Genomic DNA, 27,291 nt, shown 5'->3' with positions numbered 1-27,291 from the left:
CCCCCAGGTAATCCAGTTTCCTCCCACAGTCCAAAGACATGCTGAATAAACCAAACTGGCACAATATATTAGTGTTTTTAGTCCTGGCCATTCACCATGTAAACATATGCTGTATAGATGGCGGTTCATTCCACTGTGGCAACCCCTAATAATCAAGGAATTGGCTGAACGAACGAATTCGGAGGAGCTCTCAAGACCTACCTGAGCTCAGACTGCCCTCTTTTCCAATGAAACTGGAGGGAGTCCTGGGCTCACGGATCTTCTGAGCTCAGGGCTCTCTCCCGGGACAGCAAGCCAAACAAGCTTTATCATCAATCATCAGCTAAGTGTGAACTCTTGAATTATACTTATTAGCGTTAACAATTCATTTCAATGTCATTTCAACTTTCAATGTCATTTCAACTTTATTAATCTGGGGTCACCACAGCGGAATGAACCACCAACTTATCCAGCATATGTTTTTATGCAGCGGATGCCCTTCCAGCTGCGACTCATCACTGGGAAACATCCATACACACTAATTTACACACATACACTACTGTCAATTTTAGCTTACCCAGTTCACCTATACCACATGTCTTCTGTACTTCTGGGGGAAACCGGAGCAAACCCATGCAGGAGAACATGCAAACTCCACACAGAAATATCAGCTGACCCAGCTGGGGCTCAAACCGGTGACCTTCTTGCTGTGAGGCAAACGTGCTACCTACTGCGGCACCGCGTTGCCCCCAATCATTCTTATTTTCCCCAAAAATTGTTATAATAGATTTCGAAATGTCACTGAGAAGCAAATATTTAACAGTCTATTGTGCATCATGCAAAAAAAGTCCCCGCTGTAATTACTTCCTTGTTTAACCTGAGATGATAACACTGATAAAACCTGTTTTGATAATGCCAAATGTATCTTTCACTCAAAGTTAGCATAAATATTGTTTAACCTCACACTTCCCTTAATTAATTCAATGAAATCGAATCTGTGATAATAGAAATCCACAGTTTAATCATACCTGATATTCCTAAAAAAAAAGGTCTAAATTTCAGTATAAAATGATGAGTGCTTTCAGTAATCTCACATTAGCCCTGGAGGATGGACATTGGCATGGTTAGGATGTGGATGGTGAGATGGGTCATCCTGCTGGTGGGACTGCAGTCAGAACAAGCAGGTAAGCCCACCACAGTCACTTTGTGCTCATTTTATAATCCATAATCTTATTGTAAATTTTTGTATGTTTTTATGTTTAAAGTCTCGGTGATATATTATGATGACAACGCAAACCATGCAGTAATGAGCCAACCAACTGGTAAATATTTCATTATGTCTTTTTATACGTTTAGTGCATTATAGGCAATCATAGGTGAATTTTCACATACATTTTATTGAAGTAGTTGTAATAATGTATACATTTCTGTGATCAAGGGTGACAACTTCATTTATCAGAATAATAAAATAAGTTGAACAAACAGCTGCTGTAAATTTTGATTTAGTGGATATTTGTAGAATCTCAATTTGATGTGTTTTACTTCTTAAAAAGTTAATTTAAACAATTTACTATTTAAAAAAAAAAGAGGAAGGTGCTGTAGCTTTGGAGTCTAATAGAGCTACACTACCTGACAAAAGTCTTGTCATCAATCCCAGTTGTAAAAGCAACACATAATAACTTGACTTCTAGTTGATCATTTGGGAAAATGGCAGAAGGTCGACTTTTCAGATGAACTGCATCCCAATCATCACAAATACTGCAGAGGATACATTAGAACCCGCATGGACCAAAGATTCTCACAGAAATTAGTCAAGTTTGGTGAAGAGAAAAAAAAATCATGGTTTGGTATAACATTCAGAATGGGGGTGTGTGAGAGATCTACTGAGTGGATGGCAACATCAACAGCCTGAGGTATCAAAACACTTCTGCTGCCCATTCAGCCTTTACATAAAATTTCCTGAAAGCAAAGGTCAAGTTGCTCCGCGATTGGCCAGCCCAGTCACCAGACATGAACATTATTGATCCAAAGCATCATGATGAACTCTGGGAGTAATGCAAGAACTCTTTCTTTGCCATTCCAGATGACTTTATTAATAAGTGATTTGAGTCATTGCAGAGATGTATGGATGCAGTCATCCAAGCTCATGGGAGTCAAACAGAATTTTAATCATTTTTTTCCACTGCACCATGACTTTATATTCTATACTGCACATTATTTCTGTTAAGTGACTTAACAGACTTTAGTCTTAGCAAAGTCAGACCTTACTGTCCTAATTAAATAATTAAAAATCAATGCATGATCTTATTTTATTTTGGTAAAACAAGCATAATCTAGAGGCCTTTTCCTTTCATAAGCACTTCTGATACCAAATGATCAACTAGAAGTCAAGTTATTATTTATTGTTCCTAAAACTTGAATAGGCAACAAGAATTTTGTCAGGTAGTGTATTTGTCATCAGCAAAACATTATTTAAGAGTCCAAAGAGTCCCAAGAGTCCAATACAGAGCATTAAGGAATGCCAGAAGTAAGCCAGATTGAATGAAGGTCTCAGGGGATTGAAATGTATTTGCCTTGTGTTTTCAGTGTTCCCTGGCATGACAAATTTGATCATAACTGAAGGTATGCAGTCCTTTACAATTTTTTTTATAATTATTCAAACTGCTATTTATGAAAGATCAGCTCTATAAATGATTTCTCCTTTTGTGTAGCTGTACCAAATCCTGATCATCAGTCCACGATCTGCAGCACATGGGGAAATTTCCACTTCAAGACATTCGACGGCCATTTCTTCCAACTGCCAGACACGTGCAGCTACGTTCTGGTGAAGATGTGCAACAGTCCCGTTTCTGATTTCAACATTGAAATCCAAAGACAGATTGTAAATAACTCAATCACATTTGGCAAAATCACAATAAATCTGGAAGGGACAGTCATTGTACTCACCAACAACGACATTGTGATGGGAGACCAAGTGTAAGAGTGTTTATTCTTTTTCAACTAAACTTTAAACTTGAGACTACATTCAAATGTCTTGGCTCATAATAATAATATTTCTTTTGTTAAATGTTGTTTTTCCTACACTAACATGGTTTAAATATTACATGTAAACTTGTCTGTTAAAAGAAAAAGGTGCTGAAGTTGTTTGTCATCAGCAAAACATAAATTTTAAGGGGCCAAAATGTAGCTTTGAGGTATGCCAGATGTCTGTAAAAAATAATTTTAAAAATATGCATTGTTGATGTAAGTGTGAGTGTGTTTACTATTTTATTAACTAAATGTAACACTAAATTGAAATGTTTTGGTTTATAATCTCTAAAAACAAATATTACTTTGGTTAAATGTTGTTTTTTCCTACTCTAACAGGGTGTACGATTCAACCTATAAGGATGGAATTACCATCGAGCTGAGCCCAAGTGTTAAGATCTCCAACAAACATGGAGTGTCTGTCTTTTGGGAGAAGGACAGATCGTTTTTGGTATGTTTTTTGTATCTTCATTTTGAGATGAATATTTAGTATTATAATTGCAAAATTTTATGCTAAACTTCAGTCGTCTAAAGTTTGTATCAAGTCTACACTAGACACAAACAGTTCAGAGCACAATAAAACTTGTTACAAACACGTGTGGCACTCCATGTTCGCATTTAGAAACCTCATTTCAACGTATGAAATTTTGTGACTCACTAATTCTAATTTCAATTGCTATTTAGAATAGTACACTTTTAAAAAGAGCTGGGTTATAAAAAACTGAACCCCCAGGCTCATTGCAGATACGTACTCAGGTCTACATTTCTGGGGACAGCAACATGCGTGACCGGAGGCACTACTTGCAGTTTTTGTTTTTTGCAAATCCACCAGAGACTGCTGTATACTTATTGATGATCTCAAATTTCTCTTGCATGTTCCTCTTCTCGTGTAAACGAGATTCCACCAGAGGGCACAATATATACTTCAGCTGGCCAGGCCAGCTTACTGTCGACCAACTGACTGACTCACCCGTCCCCTTCCCTAAACCCAAACGATTGTGTTTTCAAAAGCCATCTAGAAAAACCATTGCTAGAAAGAAATAAACCGTTTATTTATTTTTGCTTTTGTTGTGCCTGGCTTCTGGAACCATTCTTTGCTGGACTCAAACCCCGTTGTTGCTGTCAACTCTGCTTCATGTCTCAAATGACGTCGTATGTGATGAGTTACTGAGCAAACTGGAAAAGCTGTCCATACAGAGGTAAGCGGCCAGCTGGTATCGCAAAAAGGAGCAGAACCCGTCGGCGGCGTCACACCGCCCTGTAGTGTTCAGTTTAAAGATAAAATTCAACAAGACATACCTCTGGTTACATAATTTGCGCTCTCCAGAAATGTATACAGGGGTACGTGTCCACAATGAGCCTGATAAAAATTCATAGGTCTAAGTTTGTTCATATTTTACCTAATTTGGGTTTAAATAACCCAGCATTTTTTAGATTATACTATTGTACATATTATTTGAATATTGAATTGGTGTGTCCCAAATTGTTGTATGTTGAAATGAGTATTCTAAATGCAATATGAAATGACATATATAGCCTATCCTGCTATACATAGAGTACGCAAGTCACTTTTTAAAATTATATTATGGACTGTTTCAACTCACTCTTGTTTGTTGATCCTGAAAGTGCTAAAACCAATGGCAAAGGTAGTGACTGAAATCAAAAAATTCTGTTTAGGGCCCCTAGAAGTATTTTTACAAGTACATTGCAATATTAACTACATGATGTTTTACAGATTGAGCTTTCAGAAAAGTACAAAGAAAAGACCTGTGGACTTTGTGGAAACTTCAATGGCAACAAGTCTGATGATTCCTTTAAAAATGGTAAACATTGTGTTGATGAAACCTCCTGTTAAAGTAATTCAGCTGTGGATATTTGAACATACAATATCCAAACGTTTGTTTTGTATAGAATATGATGTGGCTGCATGGAAAGAGTCTTCATCTGAATCCTGTGGGAACATCGTAATGCAACCTAATGGTCAATGTGAAAACCAGGTATTATGACACAACATTTTTTATATAATTTGTAGCAATGTCTGAATTCCATGTCAAAGTGTAAATACTGATTTTCAAAAATCTGATATGGTTTACTCTAGAGATGGAACAATACATTGATATAGATTGATATTTGATTAAAATGATTAACAATATGATGGATTGAAAATATTGATACATCCATACTTGTTTTGCTTGGATTTAACAGAAAGGCAGCAGTCGCAAACTATTTAAGACACGTTTAAGATTTAATAAAGTGCATTTTATGTTCAATTAAGTTAAATTTACTGTTCATATTATATACTTTACTAGCGATATATTTTATTCCATTACCTCAAATTTTATTAGAATCATATTGCAGATTATTTCGACATTGACAAATCGATGACTAAGAGATTTGATATCATATAATTCATTCATTTACCTACAGCTTAGTCCCTTATATATCAGGGTTTGCCACAGCAGAATGAACCGCCAACTATTCCGGCATATGTTTTACACAGTGGATGTCCTTCTAGCCATAACCCAGTACTGTAAAATGACTCATACCATATCATATCATATCATATCATATATATCATATCATATCATATCATATGACAATACATCCGATTCACACCCCTATTCTACCCAATATATAAGATGAAAATGACATTATTCTATTATTTAAGATAGCTTTAAACTGTTAGTAATTTAGCATTTGTAAACATTCTGTTCTATGTTGTCTTATCTGAACAACCTTCAATGCTTGTATCCTCTGAATTTTTTGTATCCCAGACAAGCCTTTGCCAGGACTATCTCAGCAGTCCAGGGTTTAGCGGCTGTTATGATGTGATGGACATGAGTTTATTTGAAAAAGCCTGTGAGAGCGACCTGTGTCAATGTTACGGCAGTCATGACTGTCTGTGCAGCACACTAACAGAGATTTCACAGCAATGCACACATGCTGGAGGACAACCAGGAACATGGAGGACAGAACAGCTCTGTCGTGAGTGGAAATATGCCTATAGTCAATATTTCAACATGCAGTTATAATGAAAATGGACAGTATCGATGGCACTTCAAAATACTGTCCTATTAGATGGAGTGTATTTTATGTATATTTTTGTGACGTAATTTAATAATTGTTTTCTTCTTTGGAGCAGCAAAGACATGTCCTCTAAACCTGCAATACCTGGAGTGTGGTGGTCCATGCAAGAACACCTGCTCAGCCCCAACTGCAGATCTGATGTGTACCGATCACTGTGTGGACGGCTGCTTCTGCCCTGAAGGTGGGAACTGATTTACCAATGTGTTTATTGTTATCATTTATCATTAAATTTCTTATTGTTATATAATAAATTATTATAGATTAAGCGTTTCACAAGAAAAGTATGACCCTATGAAATTCAGTTTATTTTTTCACAAATTCTGTTTTGATTGGTTAAATTACATTTTTATAATTAAACTACTGAGGCAAATGAACTAAAATTGTGAAACCAAGACCATTAAATGTTACAGAAATTCACTTCTTCACTATTGTTCAATTCCATTACTTTTTAGTGATGAACTTTTTCATTTTTATTTTTCATTATTTTTGTGTATATGTTGATATGTGATAATAATAACCTTTTCAGGGCGTCCACGGGGTCTTAAAGTCTTAAAATGTCTTCACTTTCAAAAGCAAAATTTTAGGACTTAAAGTCTTAAATTCACTGAAATATTGTGCTGTAACGTCATTTTAAACAGGTATTCATTTTGCTCTGTCCAGGTAAAGTTACCCAAATCAGCCCAACATCTATCCAATCGCCAACAATCATTATGTGTATATGTTTATATGTGTGTGTGTATATATGTGTGTATATATATATATATGTGTGTATATATATGTATATATATGTGTGTATATATATTTGTGTGTATATATATATATATATATATATATATGTGTGTATATATATTTGTGTATATATATATATATTCGTGTGTATATATATTTTTGTATATATATATTTATATATATATATGTGTGTGTGTATGTATATATATATATATATATATATATATATATATATATATATATATATATATATATATATATATATATATATATATATATATGTATATGTATGTATGTGTATATGTATGTATATGTATGTATATGTATATATATATATGTGTGTGTGTGTGTGTGTGTGTGTGTGTGTGTGTGTGTGTGTGTGTGTGTATATATATAAAAATACTTTTTTTTTTTTTTTTGCCATAACAGTTATTAGACATTTTTTACATCAAATTGTCCCAATTTAATTGTCTAATCAGGGAAAGAAAAAAAACAATTACACAATTCTCATGATAATAACAGAGCAATATTTGCCTTTCAGGGTTTATGCAGGAATCCTAAAGTAATTTCAATACCTTTTTAAGACTCTTTAAGACCTCATCGCCACTTCAAATTCTAATCAGTATCAAAACTTTAATTTGATAAATAGTTGTAGTTTAATAAATGAATAGAGCACAACAGTGCAACAGAACTCAGATAAGCTCAAGAAACAAAGCTTGAAAGAATAAATGATGTGGTTGTTTTCAGCGACAGGCTTCAGCCACTGTTTAAACTCGTCTTTGTCCAACCAGGAGTATGCAAACTTACATTTTCCCCTTTTACCATCTGTTTCACTCTATGGATTTGCATGGTTACAGAAGTAAGGGAAGAGGACATAATATTTATAAATAGACATGGAATAGGCAAGGTTTTATAACAGAAAAGCATCATGTTGAGTTATACTCAATCCATTCAGACAAAAAGCCAACAAATATACATTTTTTGATCCTTCATGTAATCATGCCAATAAGAAATAGATTTTTTAACAATGTTAAACTTGTCATTTAAAAAAATAAAAATTATGTTGAAAAAAGTATATACAACTAGAGTTTTCTTGTTTTGACATTAAAATATGTGGCTAAGAAATAACCTAATTAGATGTTTTTGCTGTTGTGGCAGGCAAACCAAAAAAAACAACAACAACTGGGCCATTAGAAGAAATCCTTAGTGTTTAGCTCTGTATAAGACTAAAATTTCATTCACGATGGTCTTTAAGTCTTACATTTTACTTAATGAAACCTGCAAAAACCCTATTTTATGAATTGTATTATTACCACCACTACTACTACTACTACACTAGTAGCGCATTAGTGTGGTTTAATTTGTCTGATAAAGAGCCAGCAAATATAGCTTGTCTTCATATGAATATGCTTATTTTCTGCTCAGTTTTGTTCACCCCTTTGCCTTGTTTTTGTAAAGGTATGGTCGAGGATGACATTGGTCAGAGTGGATGTGTTCCTGTGAACAAATGCCCATGTGTCCACAATGACAAAACCTACTCCTCAGGAGACTCGTACACAGAGGCTTGTAAAACATGGTGAGTTGAGCACAGAAATATGAGCCATTTAACAGAATTTCACCAAACTAACACTGCTTACATTCTGTACCAGTACATGTGATGCTGGACGCTGGACCTGCTCATACCTGGACTGTCCTGGAATCTGCTCTGTTGTTGGAGGGTCTCACATCACCACTTATGATGGAAAAACCTTCACCTTCAGCGGGAACTGCGACTACATCCTCACTAAGGTCACTAATAGTCTGATAGCCTTCATTCTTTATATCACATCTATGAGTCAAAGTCATACTCATGTAAAAGTACTATTACTTGCCAAACATGTAGTACATTTAGAGTAAAGCTATCTGCTCTATATACTACCCAAAGTATGAGTAAAATAGCCCTTCTAAAAGTAATCTAAAGTAGTGAGTGTTATGCTGTGACAATTATTCCACCTTACACTCTGCAAATTAAAAATGCAGCTTACATCAGTGCCAAGATTAAGCAGAGTTCATACAGTCATGGAAAACCTGGAAAAGTCATGGAATTTTGACATGACATTTTCCATGCCTTGAAAAGTTTTGGAAAAACACTCAGTTTAGGAAAAGTCATGGAAAACCGATATGTATACCTGAATATAGGTTATTTACTTCTTTTCTGTCCTTGGTCAATCACATACTCTCACATTATTAGTGCGGTGTAAGCGTTATCTAAATCAATTTTACATATATATATATATATATATATATATATATATATATATATATATATATATATATATATATATATATATATATATATATATATTTAAGCTAAATAGATTGTTGCGTGTTTTACGAAATGCTGTAATAAATTTGAACATGCATGGTTTTTGTTTTACCATGCATATGTAGACATTGCATGAAACATTCGGCTAGAAAATTTACTTTAAATTCTTGGAAAAATCATGGAAAAGTCATGGAGTTTTAGTAGTAAAAATGTGTATGAACCCTGAATAAGCCATCAGAAAGCAGATTGATGCGTTTACATTCATATGCATGAATATATGCAGTTTGTGCATGTGTTTGCAAACGTAACATTCTGTAGTGCATTTAGCTATTATTTACGGCCATTTTGCATTTTCGGTCATCATACAGTATAATTGGCATCTTTCATCTTCTCATCACTGACATGCAGCCTAAATGGTCTCTCAGTAGTTGTGTGTAACGATTTTGTGTCTTCTTGGATGTTGTTAACTCTTCCACACTGTACAATCCCAGTTGTAAGAGCAACAAATAATAACTTGACTTCTAGTTGATCATTTGGAAAAGTTTCAGAAGGTAGATTTTCCAGATGAATCATCTGTTGAACTGCATCCATATCATCACACATACTGCAGAAGAGCTATTGGAACCTGCATGGACCCAAGATTCTTACAGAAATCAGTCAAGTTTGGTGAAGGAAAAATCAGCCTGAGGTATCAAGACCTTTGCGCTGCCCATTACATTACAAACCACAGGAGAGATCAAATTCTTCAGCAGGATAGCGCTCCTTCTCATACTTCAGCCTCCGCAGCTAAGTTCCTGAAAGCTAAGAAGGTCAAGGTGCTCCAGGATTGGCCAGCTAAATCACCAGACATGAACATTATTGAGCATGTCTGGGGTAAGATGAAGGAGGAGGCACTGAAGATGAATCCAAAGAATCTTGATGAACTCTGGGAATCCTGCAAGAACGCTTTCTTTGCCATTCCAGATGACTTTATTAATAAGTTATTTGAGTCATTGCAGAGATGTATGGATGCAGTCCTCCAAGCTCATGGGAGTCAAACACTATATTTATTCTTTTTCCACTGCACCACGAGCTTATATTCTATACTGTACATTATTTCTGTTAAGTGACGAGACTTTTTTTCTAAGCAAAGTCAGACTTTACTGAATTCAAAATCATGATCATATTTTATTTTGGTAAAATAAGTGTAATCTAGAGGCCTTTGCCTTTCATATAAGCCACTTCTGATACCAAATGATCAACTAGAAGTCAAATTATTATTTGTTGTTCCTAAAACTTGGATAGGCAACAAGAGTATACTGTAAAGCAGGGATTGGCACGCTCAGGTGTGTTTGATTAGTGTTAAAGCAAAACTCTGCAGGGACACCAGCCCTCCAAGATCAAGTTTGCACATCCCTGCTGTAAAGCGTCCCTGCCTTGAAGTCAGTCTGCCTGATGCAGTTTTTATATGTGCGATTTGATTGGATGGGAATCATGAGTGATTATTATACTTAGCCAATCTTTGTAGACAAGAAAAAATAAACATATAACAGGGTGACTGCAGGCTGAATGAAAAAAGTGCAGTAAAAGTACTGATACAGCGCTAAAAATGTACTCAATTCAACATTTTATTAACTATAAAGTACAATTGCTGAGGAAAAACTACTCAATTACAGTAATTTGAGTCTTTTAACTCATTACTTTACACCACTTCTAACGTTATTTATGATTTGGAAGTGCTAGAGATTCCTTTTTTATCTTCTGATGTCAGCACTTACATTTATTTGTTTGTTTGTTTGTTTATTTGTTTGTTCCAGCACTCTAACAACAGTGATTTTGCTGTGGTGGGAAATCTGGCACCGTGTAATCCGGCCCGAACAGACATTTGTCTAAATTCAGTTGCCCTTGTCATCTTGGGAATCACTGTAAGCTCTGGGTTTCATTTTCCTCTTTTTAATGTCTTTATCAGTTCCAATTTTAAAATAAGCAGAAAATATTTGAGAAAAGAACCAACTAATAGTGTCAACATCATTACATTGTTGTTTTCCTTGCAAAACAGATCAGCTTTTCCTCTAATGGTGATGTGACGCTGAATGGAAACAGCCCATTTAAGCTTCCTGCTATCATAGGTGGGGGATTCGTGTCTATCATAAGAATGTTAAATCAACACCATGTTAAACATAAGATTAAACCAAATTAAATGCGATTTCCTGTTTTATTGTCCCAGGTCCTGTGAGCATCTTCCAGCCCTCTTCATCTTTCATTATTGCTGATTTAAATAGTATTCGTCTGGAGATCCAGCTGGCTCCAGTCATGCAGTTGTATATTATAGCCAGCACTGAGGAGAAAGGGAAAATGACTGGTGAGTAAAGAAAGACAGCAAATCCTGTTTTTTATGATCCACTGTAATCATATTTTAAGAAACATTGATACAATTGTAACACAATGAGTCTATTTTCTTATTGTCTTTCCATTAAATTCTTCATCTTGTTTGCTTCAGGTCTGTGTGGAAACTATAATGAGGTCCAAAAAGACGACTTTAAAACTGAATCGGGCATTATAGAGGGCACATCGACAACCTTTGTCAACTACTGGATAAAAAACAGTGGGCAGTACAGCTGTACAGATGTTAAAGACACATTTACAGAAAACCCTTGTAGCTTGCGCATTGAGACAGGTACTCGAGTTTTAGAAACATTCATACAGCATTTATCAATAAAAGGACTTTATAAAGTACGTCTGGCTGCTGTTAAGCCTGTCTGGCTTTATTCTGTAAAATCAACTGCCTACTGTAGATGTACATTGTACAACTTATTATTATATTGCCACAAAAGTAAACCATTAATCACAAAACATTGGTCTGAGCTGTAATAAAACTGAGTCAAATTGGCTGAATGCAGCCTACATTAACCTAGGCATAATTTAGTCACAAGGTGCAAAAAAAAAAAAATCACCTCCTGGGATGTATTTGGTGCTCTCCAGAAATGTATATAGTTGTACATTTTCAGAATGAGCCTGGATTGGAAAATACTAATGGTCAAGATGATTCAAACTACCAGATAAGCCTGCATTATTAATTTCAGCAGTTTTTATCTGGGAATAGCATACCTTGTAATGTTGGTCAATCAGAATCAAGTATTCCAGAGAGCTGTGTAATAAGCACCAATAACAATAAACATAGTTCTAGGATAATAACAGGCTGTTGTAGGATGAAAAATTCCCAGCCATATAAATAAATATGTTATTGTTTGGGATATTGGAGGACAATCTTTTGTTTGTCATCGTTATAATCTAGTTGGTATTCTTTTTATACAGAGAAACTTGCTAAAGACTGGTGTTCCCGGCTTACAAATCAAAGTGGAGTCTTTTCTTCATGTCATTCAGAAATATGCCCTGACATTTACTACCAAGTGAGTGTTTTTGCACAGAGTGAAAGAATAAACAAATGTAAAGAGCCCCTTTCTTCATTTAATTTGAGTTTCATTCTCTTCAGTGGTGCATCTATGACACCTGCAAGTGTGCAGATATCAGGAAGTGCATGTGTGCGGCTCTTTCCACCTATGCCCACGCATGTGCTGCCAGAGGAATCATTCTCCAAGGCTGGATGGATGCAGAGCCTTGTGGTGAGAGTTTTTGTTGTTGTTTATAGCTTGCAATAATTAATTCTATTATTTTAAGAGACACGTTTAATTATATTTGAAACATCTGTCTGTACAGAGACTAAGTGTCCAGCGAACATGAAGTACTCCTATAGTGTAACCAGTTGTGACAGCACCTGCCGTTCTCTCAGTGGACAAGAAAACAGCTGCCAAGGGTCCTTCACACCTGTAGATGGCTGCGTCTGCCCTGAGGGAACCTTCCTTAATGAAGAGGACAGATGTGTACCTGCTGATCAGTGCCCTTGTTATCTTGATGACAAGGTCATACATCCATCAGAAACGATCTCTAAAAATGGGGTTAAATGGTAAATATGATGGTTCAGCATACATTGACCCATTACATCAGGGGTACTCAAGTTCTGAGAACAAGGGGAAACATTTATCCACATGAAATGCAAAAGGCCACAAATGACACAATGAGTATGTTTACATGGACTCCAAAAATCCAATTTCAATAAGATTAAGACAATACTCTGATTAAGAGTCTAGTATGTAAACTGTGATTTTTGATTACCTTAATCCGACTAAAGTCATAATCAAACTAAACATTAATCGGATTAAGACATGTGGAGTATGCGGATTTTAGTCAGATTATTGAAGTGCAGTACAGACATGTAAACACCGCAATTAAACTATTACCTTCATGATTTTCGCCGCATTTTGCGACAGGATATTTCATAAACACACGGCTGTTTGACACATTCTTCTCTGCACCTTAATCTCTGCACCTATAGAGTCAGTGAAGGACCACAGACACTTCCCCGTACGGCGTGTGGTATCAAATTCCATTAAAACTACACTCTTCCAGCTGTTTATACTCTCATCCAAAATCTCGTTTGTCTTGGGGGCATGCATGAAATGTTCCTGAATGAAAGGGAAAGTGCCAAACTGCGGTTAAAGTCAACTCCCGAAATTACATGAAACTTTAGAGGAAATGTAGCTAGCGTGGTGAGTCCATGACGTTAATTGAATTATGTGCTATAACATGTAAAACGGGATCATGAAAGCAACATTCAAAAAGCAACTCAAGTAAACAACTTAATCATATTATTGTCTTATTCAGATAAAGGCAAATAAATCGATTACTGATGTCCATGTAACTCCATATAAGATAGTTTTAGCTGTTTTAATGGCTTTAAAATGCTGTTTATTAGCAAGTCTGGCATGTTCTTATCTATTTAAAATGTAATACTGAACACAATCACAATGTGGAACAAAAAAGTGGATTAACCTTGAAAATAATTGTTTATTTATACAAAATCTAAACAAAAATATCGAGCAGCGTAAATATAGGCCAATGTTGTTGTTTTGTATTTAATACATTTTTAAGCTAATAATATTAAACAAACTATTATATTATTTGTGTTAGTATACAAAGTTGTTGTTGTTATTAATAGTAATGGTATAGCATTGGTAGTACATTAACTTTTAATCAGTAATTTTTTACTGTTCAACGCACATGAATTCTGCACAAATAAAAAACATTTCAAGAGTTCACACTTGATAACTACTTACAAGGTGCACGTTTATAGTGCTGATTTGGATTAGTCAATTTACTTAAGTTGCATGTTTTTGGACTGTGGGAGGAACCTGGGGGAAACCCACGTGAGCATGGGAAGAACATGTAAACTCCGCACAGAAACGTCGGCTGGCTTGGTAAGGACTAGAACCAGTGACGCTCTTGCTGTGAGACACGGTGTTAACCACTGGGCCACCGTGCCACCCATCTAGAAAAGGAGGAGAAGTAGGTGTGGAAAGGGGGATTTTTCAAAAGAAAGAAACTTAGTGTATTTATAGTGGCTTATTGGTGAATCATAAATTGAATAATGCGTGACCAGCCACAAGCAATCATAAGCACGTGATCCTCTCTAAATTAATGTATAAATAAACTTCACATATATTCCAGAATGTTAGTAAGAGGTTTATTGTGGAGTTCATCCAGCTTTCATAATTATAAGAAAACAAACACTGAAAACTCACTGTTGTGATACATTTTGCATACATGCATGTTCAGCATGGTGTAGACCACTGGGCCACCGTGCCACCCATCTAGAAAAGGAGGAGAAGTAGGTGTGGAAAGGGGGATTTTTCAAAAGAAAGATGACTGTTATATGCCTTGGGATGCTGATTGAGTACCCATGCATTACATTATTGATTAAAACATATGATAATCTATATTATCTGGTTTGGTTACATTACAGCACCTGCAACCTTGGCAAATTGGAGTGCTCCAGTCAAGGTGAGCAGAAAATACCTGTTCAGACATTGTATAAGACTGAGCTGAGGTGTACAACCCTTGTATGATGTGTGTTTTTTATACTTATTCCATATTAGACTGCAAGTCTCCAATGATCTTCTTTAACTGCTCTAATTATGAACAAGATCAGAAAGGGATGGAGTGTCAGAGTACATGTGAGAAACAAGACTCCAACAATTGTGTAAGTTCTGATGGATGGATGAAACAGAATATGTGATAATAGGATGGAAGGAATAATATCAGTTTATAGTGCATTAATAACATGAAATTGGATATATTAATGAATATATTCTGTATATTCTTGATTCTGTAATGACACTGATTATTTTTGGGCTTGTGTGTTGGCAATAGGTCAGCACAGGGTGTGTATCAGGGTGTATGTGTCCTGAGGGTCTTCTGGCTGATGGAGAAGGTGGATGTGTGGCGAGTTACGAATGTTCATGTACCCACAATGGAGTCACCTATAAACCCATGGAGCAAGTTCAACAAGACTGTAACACCTGGTAAAGCCTATCACTGTACATTCTAAATGTTGACAGGTCTAGTACATATTAATTTAAATTTGAAGATTGAATTAGGTAATTGAAGATGAACTTTTGTCTTAAATCTACATTGTATCAACATCACAAGATGTGACGTGGCAAAATACTAAAAACCTTTTTAAGAATAAAATTTATTAAATTAGATGATTGCAGAAATTCAGAGCTGAACAGGCAGGAGACCACCACTGTGAAGCAGACAGAACCTAGAAGTAGATTGACCACCATAAAGGAGCAATATTAGTTGCATGTTTTATTTTATCCGAAGTGAAAATCAATCAAATGATTGGGCATTTTTTTATTTCAGCACATGCACAAATGGTATGTGGATTTGTACAGAAGTGTCATGTTACGAAACCTGTACCATCTACGGTGAAGGTCATTACAAGACTTTTGATGGCAAGAGATACTCCTACCATGCAGATTGTGCACACACTTTGGCCCACGTATGTTTTTCCTATTCTATGTAACTTGGTGTCTGGCAGTTAAAATATTTGTTTGATACTGTATTTACTACTGTATTTACAACTGTATTTGTTTGATGCTATATTTTGGATAGTTCTTAATTTACCACATTCCAAACCATATCCAGGGTTTCTGCAGGTCTTAGAAAATCTTAATGAAACTTTACAGAAATTTAGGACGCTTTAAATCACAACTGAAATTTGGAAGGTCTTAATAGTAAACATGCATGCTTTATCTTGTTCCACCACTGGTCTTCCTCATGCAATATTGAAATTCTGTTGATAAAATCGTATTTTTTTGTACTTTTAATATAAAAAGAAGTATTTTTAAGTATTTGTTGTAGAAAACATAGTGAATTGTCTTGTTTGTGACAACTTCTTCACCGTCTGGCGTTATTATTTGTAGGATTCTTGCATTATGGACCAGACTCCCTCATTCAGACTTGTCTCAGAGAACAAACTTTGTGAATCCACCAGCACCATCTGCAAGTCCATCAGTCTGTTCTTTGGGGTGAGCTCATTTTATAGCTCAAACTAAGCATTCACGTAGTATTACACATTTTACAATTGCATAATTTGCAACAATAACCTCACTTTTTTTTTGAGGACAAACACGTTTTTAAAATTTAAATGCAAAATCTGTAATAATGTGTGAATTTGCAATAATGCCATATGAGGAAAATATCTTAAAAATATCATTTTAGATCCAGCAGCCATCTGAGATACATTTATCTGAGGATGGAGTCAAAGTTTTGGAAAGCAGCAACACTGAATACAAATATCAAATCCATTCTGCTGGGATATATATTGTTGTAGAGGTCCAGGGTCTTTTGAACTTAATCTGGGACAATAAAACAAGTGTGATTCTTCAACTCCATCCCAACTTAAAGGTATGCATTCCTTACAATAACACCCATACACAATCATTTTCATCTCTTAACATTCTCATGATCTGTATTGCAGGGCAATGTGTGTGGACTGTGTGGAAACTTTGATGGTAATGCAAATAATGACTTTATGAAACACAATGGAGAAGTGGTGACCGATCCAGAGGAATTTGGGATTAGCTGGAAGGTGAAACCCGACTGCCCGGATGTGACAAACATAATAGACTTGTGTACAGAAAATCCACATCGCCATGTCTGGTCTGAAAAACGATGTAGCATCATAAAAAGTGATGTCTTTAAGGATTGCCACACACTTGTAAGTAACAGTAAATGTAAAGCTGTACAGATCTACATGTTATGATGTTCATAAACTATGAATCTCCTCAATGGCAGATACTGTACTAAGGAACCTTTTTAAAAACAGTGGATTAGTTTAGAATGACACTAGTGGCATAATCAGATGAAATTCCAATCAGATGACAATAAAAGCAGTGATGTGTTCTGCTTCTTTTTTACTAGGTGGACCCTAACCAATACTATGACAATTGTGAAAGAGACACATGTGGATGTGAAACTGGGGGCGACTGTGATTGTTTCTGCACTGCAGTAGCAGCTTATGCTTCTGAATGCCGTCGAAAGGGAGCTTGTGTGAAATGGCGGAGCCCAAATACATGTCGTAAGTCCTAATATTTCTAAAATGTCAATTAATATTTCACTTTTGCATAAAGGGTCATTTGTTTTACCTTTTCACATGATGTTAAGCAGGGGTGCCCAAACGCGGTCCTGGAGGGCCAGGGTCCTGCATAGTTTATCTCCAACTACTTTCAACACAGCTGGCTGGAAGTTTCTAGTATACCTAGAAAAGGCTGGTTTAGTTTGGGCACCCCTGATGAAAAGGAACCAAGCAGTGTGTCAATGGTTATAGGCGGGGCCTGTGCTAATGTGACATTACATTGCACACACTCTGAAAACACTTGTTGGGAGACACTACTTATGATTTATGGAGATAAAAAGGGAGTGGGCAGACTTTTTAGTATTGTAGCATGGTTGTGTACATGCATTTTTTAAAACACATTGTTCACCAAAAATTTAGCATAATTACTGTATATAAACAACACACTGTATTCAAGCATTTTTATTTTACTCCTTTATAAAAAAAAAAAAAAAAAAAAATATATATATATATATATATATATATATATATATATATATATATATATATATATATATATATATATATATAACAAATGAAATCATGTTTTCTGCTATACTGACCAGAGTGTTTTTTTCTCGCAGCTTTATTTTGTGACTACTACAATCCTCCGGGAAAATGTGAATGGCACTATGATTCCTGTGGACCACCCTGCCCAAAAACCTGCAAAAACCCAACTGGAACCTGCTCTGATCAAATTCCACTCCTTGAAGGTCAGGAGTAAAGTTATTTATATATAACTATAAGCATATTTTATTGAGTTTTATTTATCTTTCAAAGGTTTAATGAGATGAATTTCATGTTAAGGTTTATTTTGTATGGCTTCAAGCAGTAATTCTCAACCACGTTCCTGGAGGAGCACCAGCTCTGCACATTTCTATGTCTTCTTAACCAAACACGCCTCATTCAGATAGGCCCAGTCCCAGTGGCCCCCTGGGAACCTGGTTGAGTAACACTGCCTTAAATGGTTAGTTCACCCAATAATGAAAAGTATGTTTTTACAGTTTTTACATGTCACATTCATGATGTTTGAATAATCTGAGAGCTTCCTTCATCTTCAGAAAACCAATTAAGATGTTTTAGATTAAATCTGAGAGCTCCTTCATCCTCCAATATAGCAAAGATCATGACTTATTCATCCTCAAAACAGACCATGCACCTTAGTGGTTCAATCAGAATATTTTCAAGCTATGAGAATACATTTGTGCACACAAAAATACCAAGTTTAATGAACAATTTTTTCTCCTCAGTGTCAGTATAGAGCGCTCGTTAATGAGAATGCGCTTCTTGCATATTACCTCAGATACACCTGTGCTTTGTTTCAAACTGAGGAAGTTGTGTGCGGGGATGTGAGGTTTACATCACTGCTATTGAAGGCATGTTTTTTTAGGATTATTTTAATATTTTTTTTAACTTGCTGTGCGACGCTGTGGCGCAGTAGGTAGTGCTGTCGCCTCACAGCAAGAAGGTCGCTGGTTCGAGCCTCGGCTGGGTCAGTTTCTGTGTGGAGTTTGCATGTTCCCTGTAAATTGGGTAAATTGTCCTTTAGTGTACGAGTGTGAATCAGTGTGTGTGTGTGGATGTTTCCCAGAGATGGGATGCGGCTGGAAGGGCATCCGCTGTGTAAAAATGTGATGGATAAGTTGGTGGTTCATTCCACTGTGGCGACCCCAGATTAATAAAGGGACTAAGCCGAAAAGAAAATGAATTTGGAGGATGAGCAAACTCTCAGATTTAACGTAACGCATGATGACATAATTTTCATTTTTAAGTGAACTGGCCTTTTACCGTTAAAAGCCAGACTAAAGCCTAATTTCCATTCTATTTTATACCGCTACCCCATTCCTATGGATCACCTTTCTCTTTGTCCTTAAAACAAAGTGGGAAGATTAGGGTTAGGTGACATACAGTATGTCATCATATGTCGTTGCTAGAACATGCATCATATGAGAGGTTGTCTGCGTACTCAAACTGTATGAGCCTCCAGATTGCCTTAGGCGTCCCAATTTCAACTAGTGGATCATGTTGCAAGAAGTATAACACTGCTTATGTACACGGATGTAACCAAAAGAAAATTAAATTAAAGTTATATACGATGTGCTGTTGAAACAAATTCCCTTCTACTAGACCTTTCTGACAGGGTGGCCTATTTTGTCAAGTCATTGGGTATCAGAATAAAAATATGTTGTGCCACTATCATGTATTGGTTATTATAAGGGGCTATAATTAGCCAAATTTCTTGTTTTCTGTTTTTATTTAACACTTCTTTGAAAAATGGAGGGGAAGGGTAAGGTTTATGAATGTGTTTGGGCTTTTTTTTTATGAGTAAAATGCTACACCGATCTTATTTCCACCATTTGTTCAGGACACAACTAAATTAGGGGTTTTCATTCATATATATTTGATTGGTGATGCACAGACAATAATAGTAAAACTATTTGCTCTGTCTTTTTTTTTTTTTTTTTTTTTTTGAATATGCACCAATTTCTTCCCCAGGATGTTTTCCTCAGTGCCCTCCAGAAACTCCATATTTGCTGGATGAAACCATGACTTGTGTTAAAGAGTGTTACTGTATCTATAACGGAATGCAATTCACTGTTGGATCAATAGTTTACACCATTGAATACAAGGAAGGAACATGTGCCAGTGGTGTATGTATAGAAAATGGGGCAATAAAAAATATTACTATGGATTGTCCAACAACCACTCCTTCTACTACTGGTACTATAACACCACCATCTACAACAACAGAAATATTTATCTCTACAACTCCAACAGTGACAACTACAACTCCTACAATACCCACTACTACTGTAATACCACCATCTACAACAACAGAAATATCTACCACTACCTCTACAACTTCTACAGTGACAACCACTACTCCTACAATACCCACTACTACAACACCACCATCTACAACAACAGAAATATCTACTACTACTTCTACAACTCCTACAGTGACAACCACAACTCCTACAATATCTACAATCACTATTACTCTAACAACACCTATTTGTCATTGGTCAGAGTGGTTTGACAACAGCCAGCCCAGTACAGATGTTGAAGGACAGGAAATTGAATCCATCAAAGAATTATGGGAAACTAATAAAATTCCCTGTGAGATACCAGACAAAATTGAATGTATGTCAAATTATGATGATAAAAACTACACAGGCGAGAACTGGAAACATGATCAAGTAGTGTCCTGTAATACATCTTTTGGATTATTATGCTCAAACCTTGATAATTCATATGAAGCTTGTGATAATCATCTAATACGTGTTTGTTGCAATGGATCACTAAGTACCACAAGTTCTGCAATATCAACTACCTCTAGTACTATAACACCACCATCTACAACACAAGAAACATCTACCACTACAACTCATACAATGACAAACACAACTCCAACCATACCCACAACTATTACTACTGTAATACCACCATCTACAACAACAGAAACATCTACCACTACAACTCCAACAGTCACAACCACAACTCCTACAATACCTACTACCACAACACCACCATCTACAACAACAGAAATATCTACCACTACTTTTACAACTCCTACAATACCTACTACCACAATACCACCATCTACAACAACAGAAACATCTACCGCTACCTCTACAACTCCTACCGTGTCAACCACAACTCCTACAATACCTACTACCACTACTACTGTAACTCCACCATCTACAACAACAGAAATATCTACCACTACCTCTACAACTTCTACAGTGACAACCACAACTCCTACAATACCTACTACCACAATACCACCATCTACAACAACAGAAACATCTACCGCTACCTCTACAACTCCTACCGTGTCAACCACAACTCCTACAATACCTACTACCACTACTACTGTAACTCCACCATCTACAACAACAGAAACATCTACCGCTACCTCTACAACTCCTACCGTGTCAACCACAACTCCTACAATACCTACTACCACTACTACTGTAACTCCACCATCTACAACAACAGAAATATCTACCACTACCTCTACAACTTCTACAGTAACAACCACAACTCCTACCACACCACCACCATCTACAACAACAGAAACATCTACCGCTACCTCTACAACTTTTACATTGACAACCACAACTCCTACAATACCTACTACCGAAATACCACCATCTACAACAACAGAAAAATCTACCGCTACCTCTACAACTTCTACATTAACAACCACAACTCCTACAATACCTACTACCACAATACCACCATCTACAACAACAGAAACATCTACCGCTACCTCTACAACTTCTACATTAACAACCACAACTCCTACAATACCTACTACCACAATACCACCATCTACAACAACAGAAATATCTACCACTACCTCTACAACTCCTACCGTGTCAACCACAACTCCTACAATACCTACTGTCACTACTACTGTAACTCCACCGTCTACTACAACAGAAATATCTACCACTACCTCTACAACTCCTACAGTGACAACCACAACTCCTACAGTATCTACAATCACGATTACCCTTACAACACCTATTTGTCATTGGTCAGAGTGGTTTGACAACAGCCAGCCCAGTACAGATGTTGAAGGACAGGAAATTGAATCCATCAAAGAATTATGGGAAACTAATAAAATTCCCTGTGAGATACCAGACAAAATTGAATGTATGTCAAATTATGATGATAAAAACTACACAGGCGAGAACTGGAACCATGATCAAGTAGTGTCCTGTAATACATCTTTTGGATTATTATGCTCAAACCTTGATAATTCATATGAAGCTTGTGATAATCATCTAATACGTGTTTGTTGCAATGGATCACTAAGTACCACAACATCAACTATCTCTACTACCACAACACCACCATCTACAACAACAGAAACATCTACCACTACAACTCCAACAGTGACAACCACAACTCCTACAATACCCACTACTACAGTAACACCACCATCTACAACAACAGAAATATCTACCGCTACCTCTACAACTCCAACAGTGACAACCACAACTCCTACAATACCTACTACCACAATACCACCATCTACAACAACAGAAATATCTACTAATACTTTGACAACTCCAACAGTGACAACCACAACTCCTACAATACCTACTACCACAACACCGCCATCTACAACAACAGAAACATCTACCACAACTTTTACAACTCCTACAATACCTACTACCACTACTACTGTAACACCACCATCTACAACAACAGAAACATCTACCACTACAACTCCAACAGTGACAACCACAACTCCTACAATACCTACTACCACAACACTGCCATCTACAACAACAGAAACATCTACCACTACAACTCCAACAGTGACAACCACAACTCCTACGATATCTACTACCATTACTACAGTAACACCACCATCTACAACAACAGAAATATCTACCGCTACCTCTACAACTCCAACAGTGACAACCACAACTCCTACAATACCTACTACCACAATACCACCATCTACAACAACAGAAATATCTACCACTACCTCTACAACTCCTACCGTGTCAACCACAACTCCTACAATACCTACTACCACTACTACTGTAACTCCACCATCTACTACAACAGAAATATCTACCACTACCTCTACAACTCCTACAGTGACAACAACTCCTACAATATCTACAATCACTATTACTCTAACAACACCTATTTGTCATTGGTCAGAGTGGTTTGACAACAGCCAGCCCAGTACAGATGTTGAAGGACAGGAAATTGAATCCATCAAAGAATTATGGGAAACTAATAAAATTCCCTGTGAGATACCAGACAAAATTGAATGTATGTCAAATTATGATGATAAAAACTACACAGGTGAGAACTGGAAACATGATCAAGTAGTGTCCTGTAATACATCTTTTGGATTATTATGCTCAAACCTTGATAATTCATATGAAGCTTGTGATAATCATCTAATACGTGTTTGTTGCAATGGATCACTAAGTACCACAAGTTCTACAACATCAACTACCTCTAGTACTATAACACCACCATCTACAACACAAGAAACATCTACCACTACAACTCATACAATGACAAACACAACTCCAACCATACCCACAACTATTACTACTGTAATACCACCATCTACAACAACAGAAACATCTACCACTACAACTCCAACAGTGACAACCACAACTCCTACAATACCTACTACCACAACACCACCATCTACAACAACAGAAATATCTACCACTACTTTTACAACTCCTACAATACCTTCTACCACAATATCACCATCTACAACAACAGAAACATCTACCGCTACCTCTACAACTCCTACCGTGTCAACCACAACTCCTACAATACCTACTACCACTACTACTGTAACTCCACCATCTACAACAACAGAAATATCTACCACTACCTCTACAACTTCTACAGTGACAACCACAACTCCTACAATACCTACTACCACAATACCACCATCTACAACAACAGAAACATCTACCGCTACCTCTACAACTCCTACCGTGTCAACCACAACTCCTACAATACCTACTACCACTACTACTGTAACTCCACCATCTACAACAACAGAAACATCTACCGCTACCTCTACAACTCCTACCGTGTCAACCACAACTCCTACAATACCTACTACCACTACTACTGTAACTCCACCATCTACAACAACAGAAATATCTACCACTACCTCTACAACTTCTACAGTGACAACCACAACTCCTACCACACCACCACCATCTACAACAACAGAAACATCTACCGCTACCTCTACAACTTCTACATTGACAACCACAACTCCTACAATACCTACTACCGAAATACCACCATCTACAACAACAGAAACATCTACCGCTACCTCTACAACTTCTACATTGACAACCACAACTCCTACAATACCTACTACCGAAATACCACCATCTACAACAACAGAAACATCTACCGCTACCTCTACAACTTCTACATTAACAACCACAACTCCTACAATACCTACTACCACAATACCACCATCTACAACAACAGAAACATCTACCGCTACCTCTACAACTTCTACATTAACAACCACAACTCCTACAATACCTACTACCACAATACCACCATCTACAACAACAGAAATATCTACCACTACCTCTACAACTTCTACAGTGACAACCACAACTCCTACAATACCTACTGTCACTACTACTGTAACACCACCATCTACAACAACAGAAATATCTACCACTACCTCTACAACTTCTACAGTGACAACCACAACTCCTACCACACCACCACCATCTACAACAACAGAAACATCTACCGCTACCTCTACAACTTCTACATTGACAACCACAACTCCTACAATACCTACTACCACAACACTGCCATCTACAACAACAGAAATATCTACCACTATTTTTACTTCTCCCAAAGGGACAGCCACAACTCCTACATTACCTACTAACACTACTGCTGTAACACCACCATCTACAACAACAGCCACTACACCGGCTTTCATTGTGTACACGGGGCCCCCTCCAACCCCCTCCCCTTCACCTATGCCACAGGAATTAAAGACAACTACAACAACTACCACTTGTTTCTGCATATACAATAATGTAAAATACCCAGCAGGTAAGTACTTCCCTACCAATTTTAAAAAATGAAATTGAAAATTATACATTTTAAACATCCATTTTTTTTAATCATAGGGTCAACTTTTAACCTACTTGATAAGTGTTATTCTGCTTATTGCAACTCATCTTGCTCTGTTGTACAACAGATTAATTTTGACAACAGCACGGTAATAAAAGACGCTACTTACAGTCCTCATACACTAAAAAAAGACAAGAAATTATCACCCATTTATATTATCCTCTGTTTGTTAATATTATTATATTGATTTATTTATAACAGACAGACGCATGCACTATTAAAACATGCAAAAATGGAACGGTCACATCAAATCCTGTGCATTGCGACCCAGTTGTAATTCCTAAATGTGTCAACGGCCTTGGACCTGTGAAGGTGTATTATAACAACCGGTGCTGCTATAAATATGAGTGTGACTGTGAGTTAATTTTGTTCAATTTAATCTTAAAAGTTCTAAAATTACACTGTTTTTGTAAGTGAATTATATTTAACTCATGTTTCTTGAGCCAACAGGTTTGTGCAAGGCCTATGGTGACCCTCATTATAGAACTTTTGATGGACAATATTATACTTTTCATGGAAACTGCACTTATGTGTTGATGGAAGAAATCATCCCGACATACAATATCAGTGTTCATCTTAAGAACTATTATTGTGATGTTGTAAAACGTATTGCCTGCACCCAGTATGCAATTGTTTATTACAAGTCCTACAAAATCCTGCTGAACAGCACTGATGATAAAGTGGTCCATGTAAGTATCAGAACTAGATTATACTTTCTTCTATAAAAATATTACATTTGCTGAAAGACAAGCCTACTGTGAGACCCACAAGCCACTTTTACCCACAAAAAACAGAAGTACCACCCACTCCTAAATGATTTCTATATATAAACAGTCATTAATGGCTCGTTTCCACTGACTGGTACGGTACGGTTCAATTTGGTACGGGTCACCTTTATCAGGCTTGCGTTTCCACTAACAAGGGTACCCTTTTGGTGGGCGTGGTGTATGACAGAAAGTTTCAGTCGACGTCATTCTCGCTCGAGGAAATGTCTACAATAAAGCTGTATGGGTCACTTACATATCATATGAGCAGCACTTCTCACAAAACAGATGCTTTACACACATAAATACTTGTGTAGAAATGTTTATTACTAACTTTTCTATGAACATGAGTTGATTATAACTGCAGATCAATGATGATCAATGAAACAGCCTACTGTAACGTCTGTAATTATATTAAATAACTAAATAAATGAACATATATAAACACATACAGCCCCTTACAGTCTCCGATATGTTACCAACTACAGAAGAACTACACACAGCAGACATTTTCGTCCGTATTTAGGTTCAAAACAACACAAAATATAGCCTACAGTCAGTGTAAACCTCTTATCTGTGTCTGTAATCTTCAGCAGCATGTGTAGCCTCTGTTAGAGAGTAATTCCGTCATTCTGAGTTCATAATAGTCCAAAAGGTGATAATTATAGTTATACATAGCAGTTTGTTCATGTTTGCTGAATAATAATGTGCTCCCTTTTTTCCGGCTTCTCCTTTGTTTCTTCACGCTTCACTCTCGCGTTTGTCAGTGTCTGACAGGATCGGGTTTCAAAAGCATGTCAATAATCAAGCGCAGGTTATTTTCATCAGCTCAAGAAGTTTGTTATTTCAGATATAATGTTAGACGCGCGCGAGCGCTAGCAAGAAAGCGAAACCGCTCGCGCCTCAGACTGGCTCGTTAAAAACTACGGGGCACAGGGTAAATCTGCTCTTCTTCTTGGCTTTGTGGCTGTTCATCCAGACGACAACAAGGTTTGTTTGAGCCCAGATCGACCATGGCTCGTTATTATATGTATTTATAACTCCGCTGTAATCTCTCGGCTGTGTATTTTAAACATGGCGTTTTTTTTGTTTTCATTCTAGCTTATTGCTTAAGCGAATGACGTATCTCTGTAAACCAATAGCGTTCAGCTGCGCATGTGGCTCCGCCTTTTGGTACCCTTTCTCGTGTTTGGTACCCCTTCGAAAGTGTGCCGAAAAAA

At 36.7% G+C, this 27,291-nt stretch overlaps 2 protein-coding genes across 2 annotated transcripts in view; both read left to right on the top strand.

Moving 5' to 3' along the window:
• Positions 1–24,508, top strand: part of LOC130219061 (mucin-2-like) — a gene marked incomplete at its 3' end in the record, with an annotated part of 71,559 nt that extends 47,051 nt beyond the window's left edge. Inside the window, exons 4-37 of the mRNA XM_056451330.1 lie at positions 2,561–2,601; positions 2,691–2,955; positions 3,346–3,457; positions 4,742–4,829; positions 4,918–5,003; positions 5,781–5,991; positions 6,149–6,274; positions 8,281–8,398; positions 8,472–8,610; positions 10,924–11,031; positions 11,166–11,235; positions 11,334–11,468; positions 11,607–11,783; positions 12,422–12,516; positions 12,600–12,735; positions 12,824–13,070; positions 14,967–15,004; positions 15,100–15,203; positions 15,374–15,525; positions 15,869–16,007; positions 16,432–16,536; positions 16,739–16,915; positions 16,989–17,228; positions 17,432–17,588; positions 18,209–18,337; positions 20,121–20,437; positions 20,965–21,112; positions 22,323–22,345; positions 22,453–22,624; positions 22,716–22,755; positions 22,851–23,059; positions 23,463–23,485; positions 23,626–23,773; positions 23,901–24,508. Coding sequence (XP_056307305.1) covers positions 2,561–2,601; positions 2,691–2,955; positions 3,346–3,457; positions 4,742–4,829; positions 4,918–5,003; positions 5,781–5,991; positions 6,149–6,274; positions 8,281–8,398; positions 8,472–8,610; positions 10,924–11,031; positions 11,166–11,235; positions 11,334–11,468; positions 11,607–11,783; positions 12,422–12,516; positions 12,600–12,735; positions 12,824–13,070; positions 14,967–15,004; positions 15,100–15,203; positions 15,374–15,525; positions 15,869–16,007; positions 16,432–16,536; positions 16,739–16,915; positions 16,989–17,228; positions 17,432–17,588; positions 18,209–18,337; positions 20,121–20,437; positions 20,965–21,112; positions 22,323–22,345; positions 22,453–22,624; positions 22,716–22,755; positions 22,851–23,059; positions 23,463–23,485; positions 23,626–23,773; positions 23,901–24,508 — 5,083 coding nt within the window. The remainder of the gene's footprint in view (positions 1–2,560; positions 2,602–2,690; positions 2,956–3,345; positions 3,458–4,741; positions 4,830–4,917; positions 5,004–5,780; positions 5,992–6,148; positions 6,275–8,280; positions 8,399–8,471; positions 8,611–10,923; positions 11,032–11,165; positions 11,236–11,333; positions 11,469–11,606; positions 11,784–12,421; positions 12,517–12,599; positions 12,736–12,823; positions 13,071–14,966; positions 15,005–15,099; positions 15,204–15,373; positions 15,526–15,868; positions 16,008–16,431; positions 16,537–16,738; positions 16,916–16,988; positions 17,229–17,431; positions 17,589–18,208; positions 18,338–20,120; positions 20,438–20,964; positions 21,113–22,322; positions 22,346–22,452; positions 22,625–22,715; positions 22,756–22,850; positions 23,060–23,462; positions 23,486–23,625; positions 23,774–23,900) is intronic.
• A 530-nt stretch (positions 24,509–25,038) lies between these two features.
• On the top strand, positions 25,039–27,184 carry LOC130219060 (intestinal mucin-like protein). Its single transcript, XM_056451328.1, has 5 exons — positions 25,039–25,226; positions 25,304–25,395; positions 25,509–25,662; positions 25,758–25,996; positions 27,173–27,184. The coding sequence occupies exons 1-5, from the start codon at positions 25,151–25,153 to the stop codon at positions 27,182–27,184; spliced, it is 573 nt and encodes a 190-aa protein (XP_056307303.1). The 5' UTR covers positions 25,039–25,150.
• The last annotated feature ends 107 nt before the right edge of the window (positions 27,185–27,291 follow it).

This window comes from Danio aesculapii, chromosome 25 (genome assembly GCF_903798145.1).
Source record: "Danio aesculapii chromosome 25, fDanAes4.1, whole genome shotgun sequence".
NCBI lineage: Eukaryota > Metazoa > Chordata > Actinopteri > Cypriniformes > Danionidae > Danio > Danio aesculapii.
Note: the sequence above shows the minus strand (reverse complement) of the source record. Positions and strands in the feature narration are given on the sequence as shown.

Excerpts from the sequence above, each read along its gene's own strand:
- LOC130219060 (XM_056451328.1), top strand. The coding sequence starts at position 25,151 with ATGCCACAGGAATTAAAGACAACTACAACAACTACCACTTGTTTCTGC. Across the intron at positions 25,227-25,303 it reads TAATGTAAAATACCCAGCAG|GGTCAACTTTTAACCTACTT; the intron begins GTAAGTACTTCC and ends TTTTAATCATAG. Across the intron at positions 25,396-25,508 it reads TTAATTTTGACAACAGCACG|ACAGACGCATGCACTATTAA; the intron begins GTAATAAAAGAC and ends TATTTATAACAG.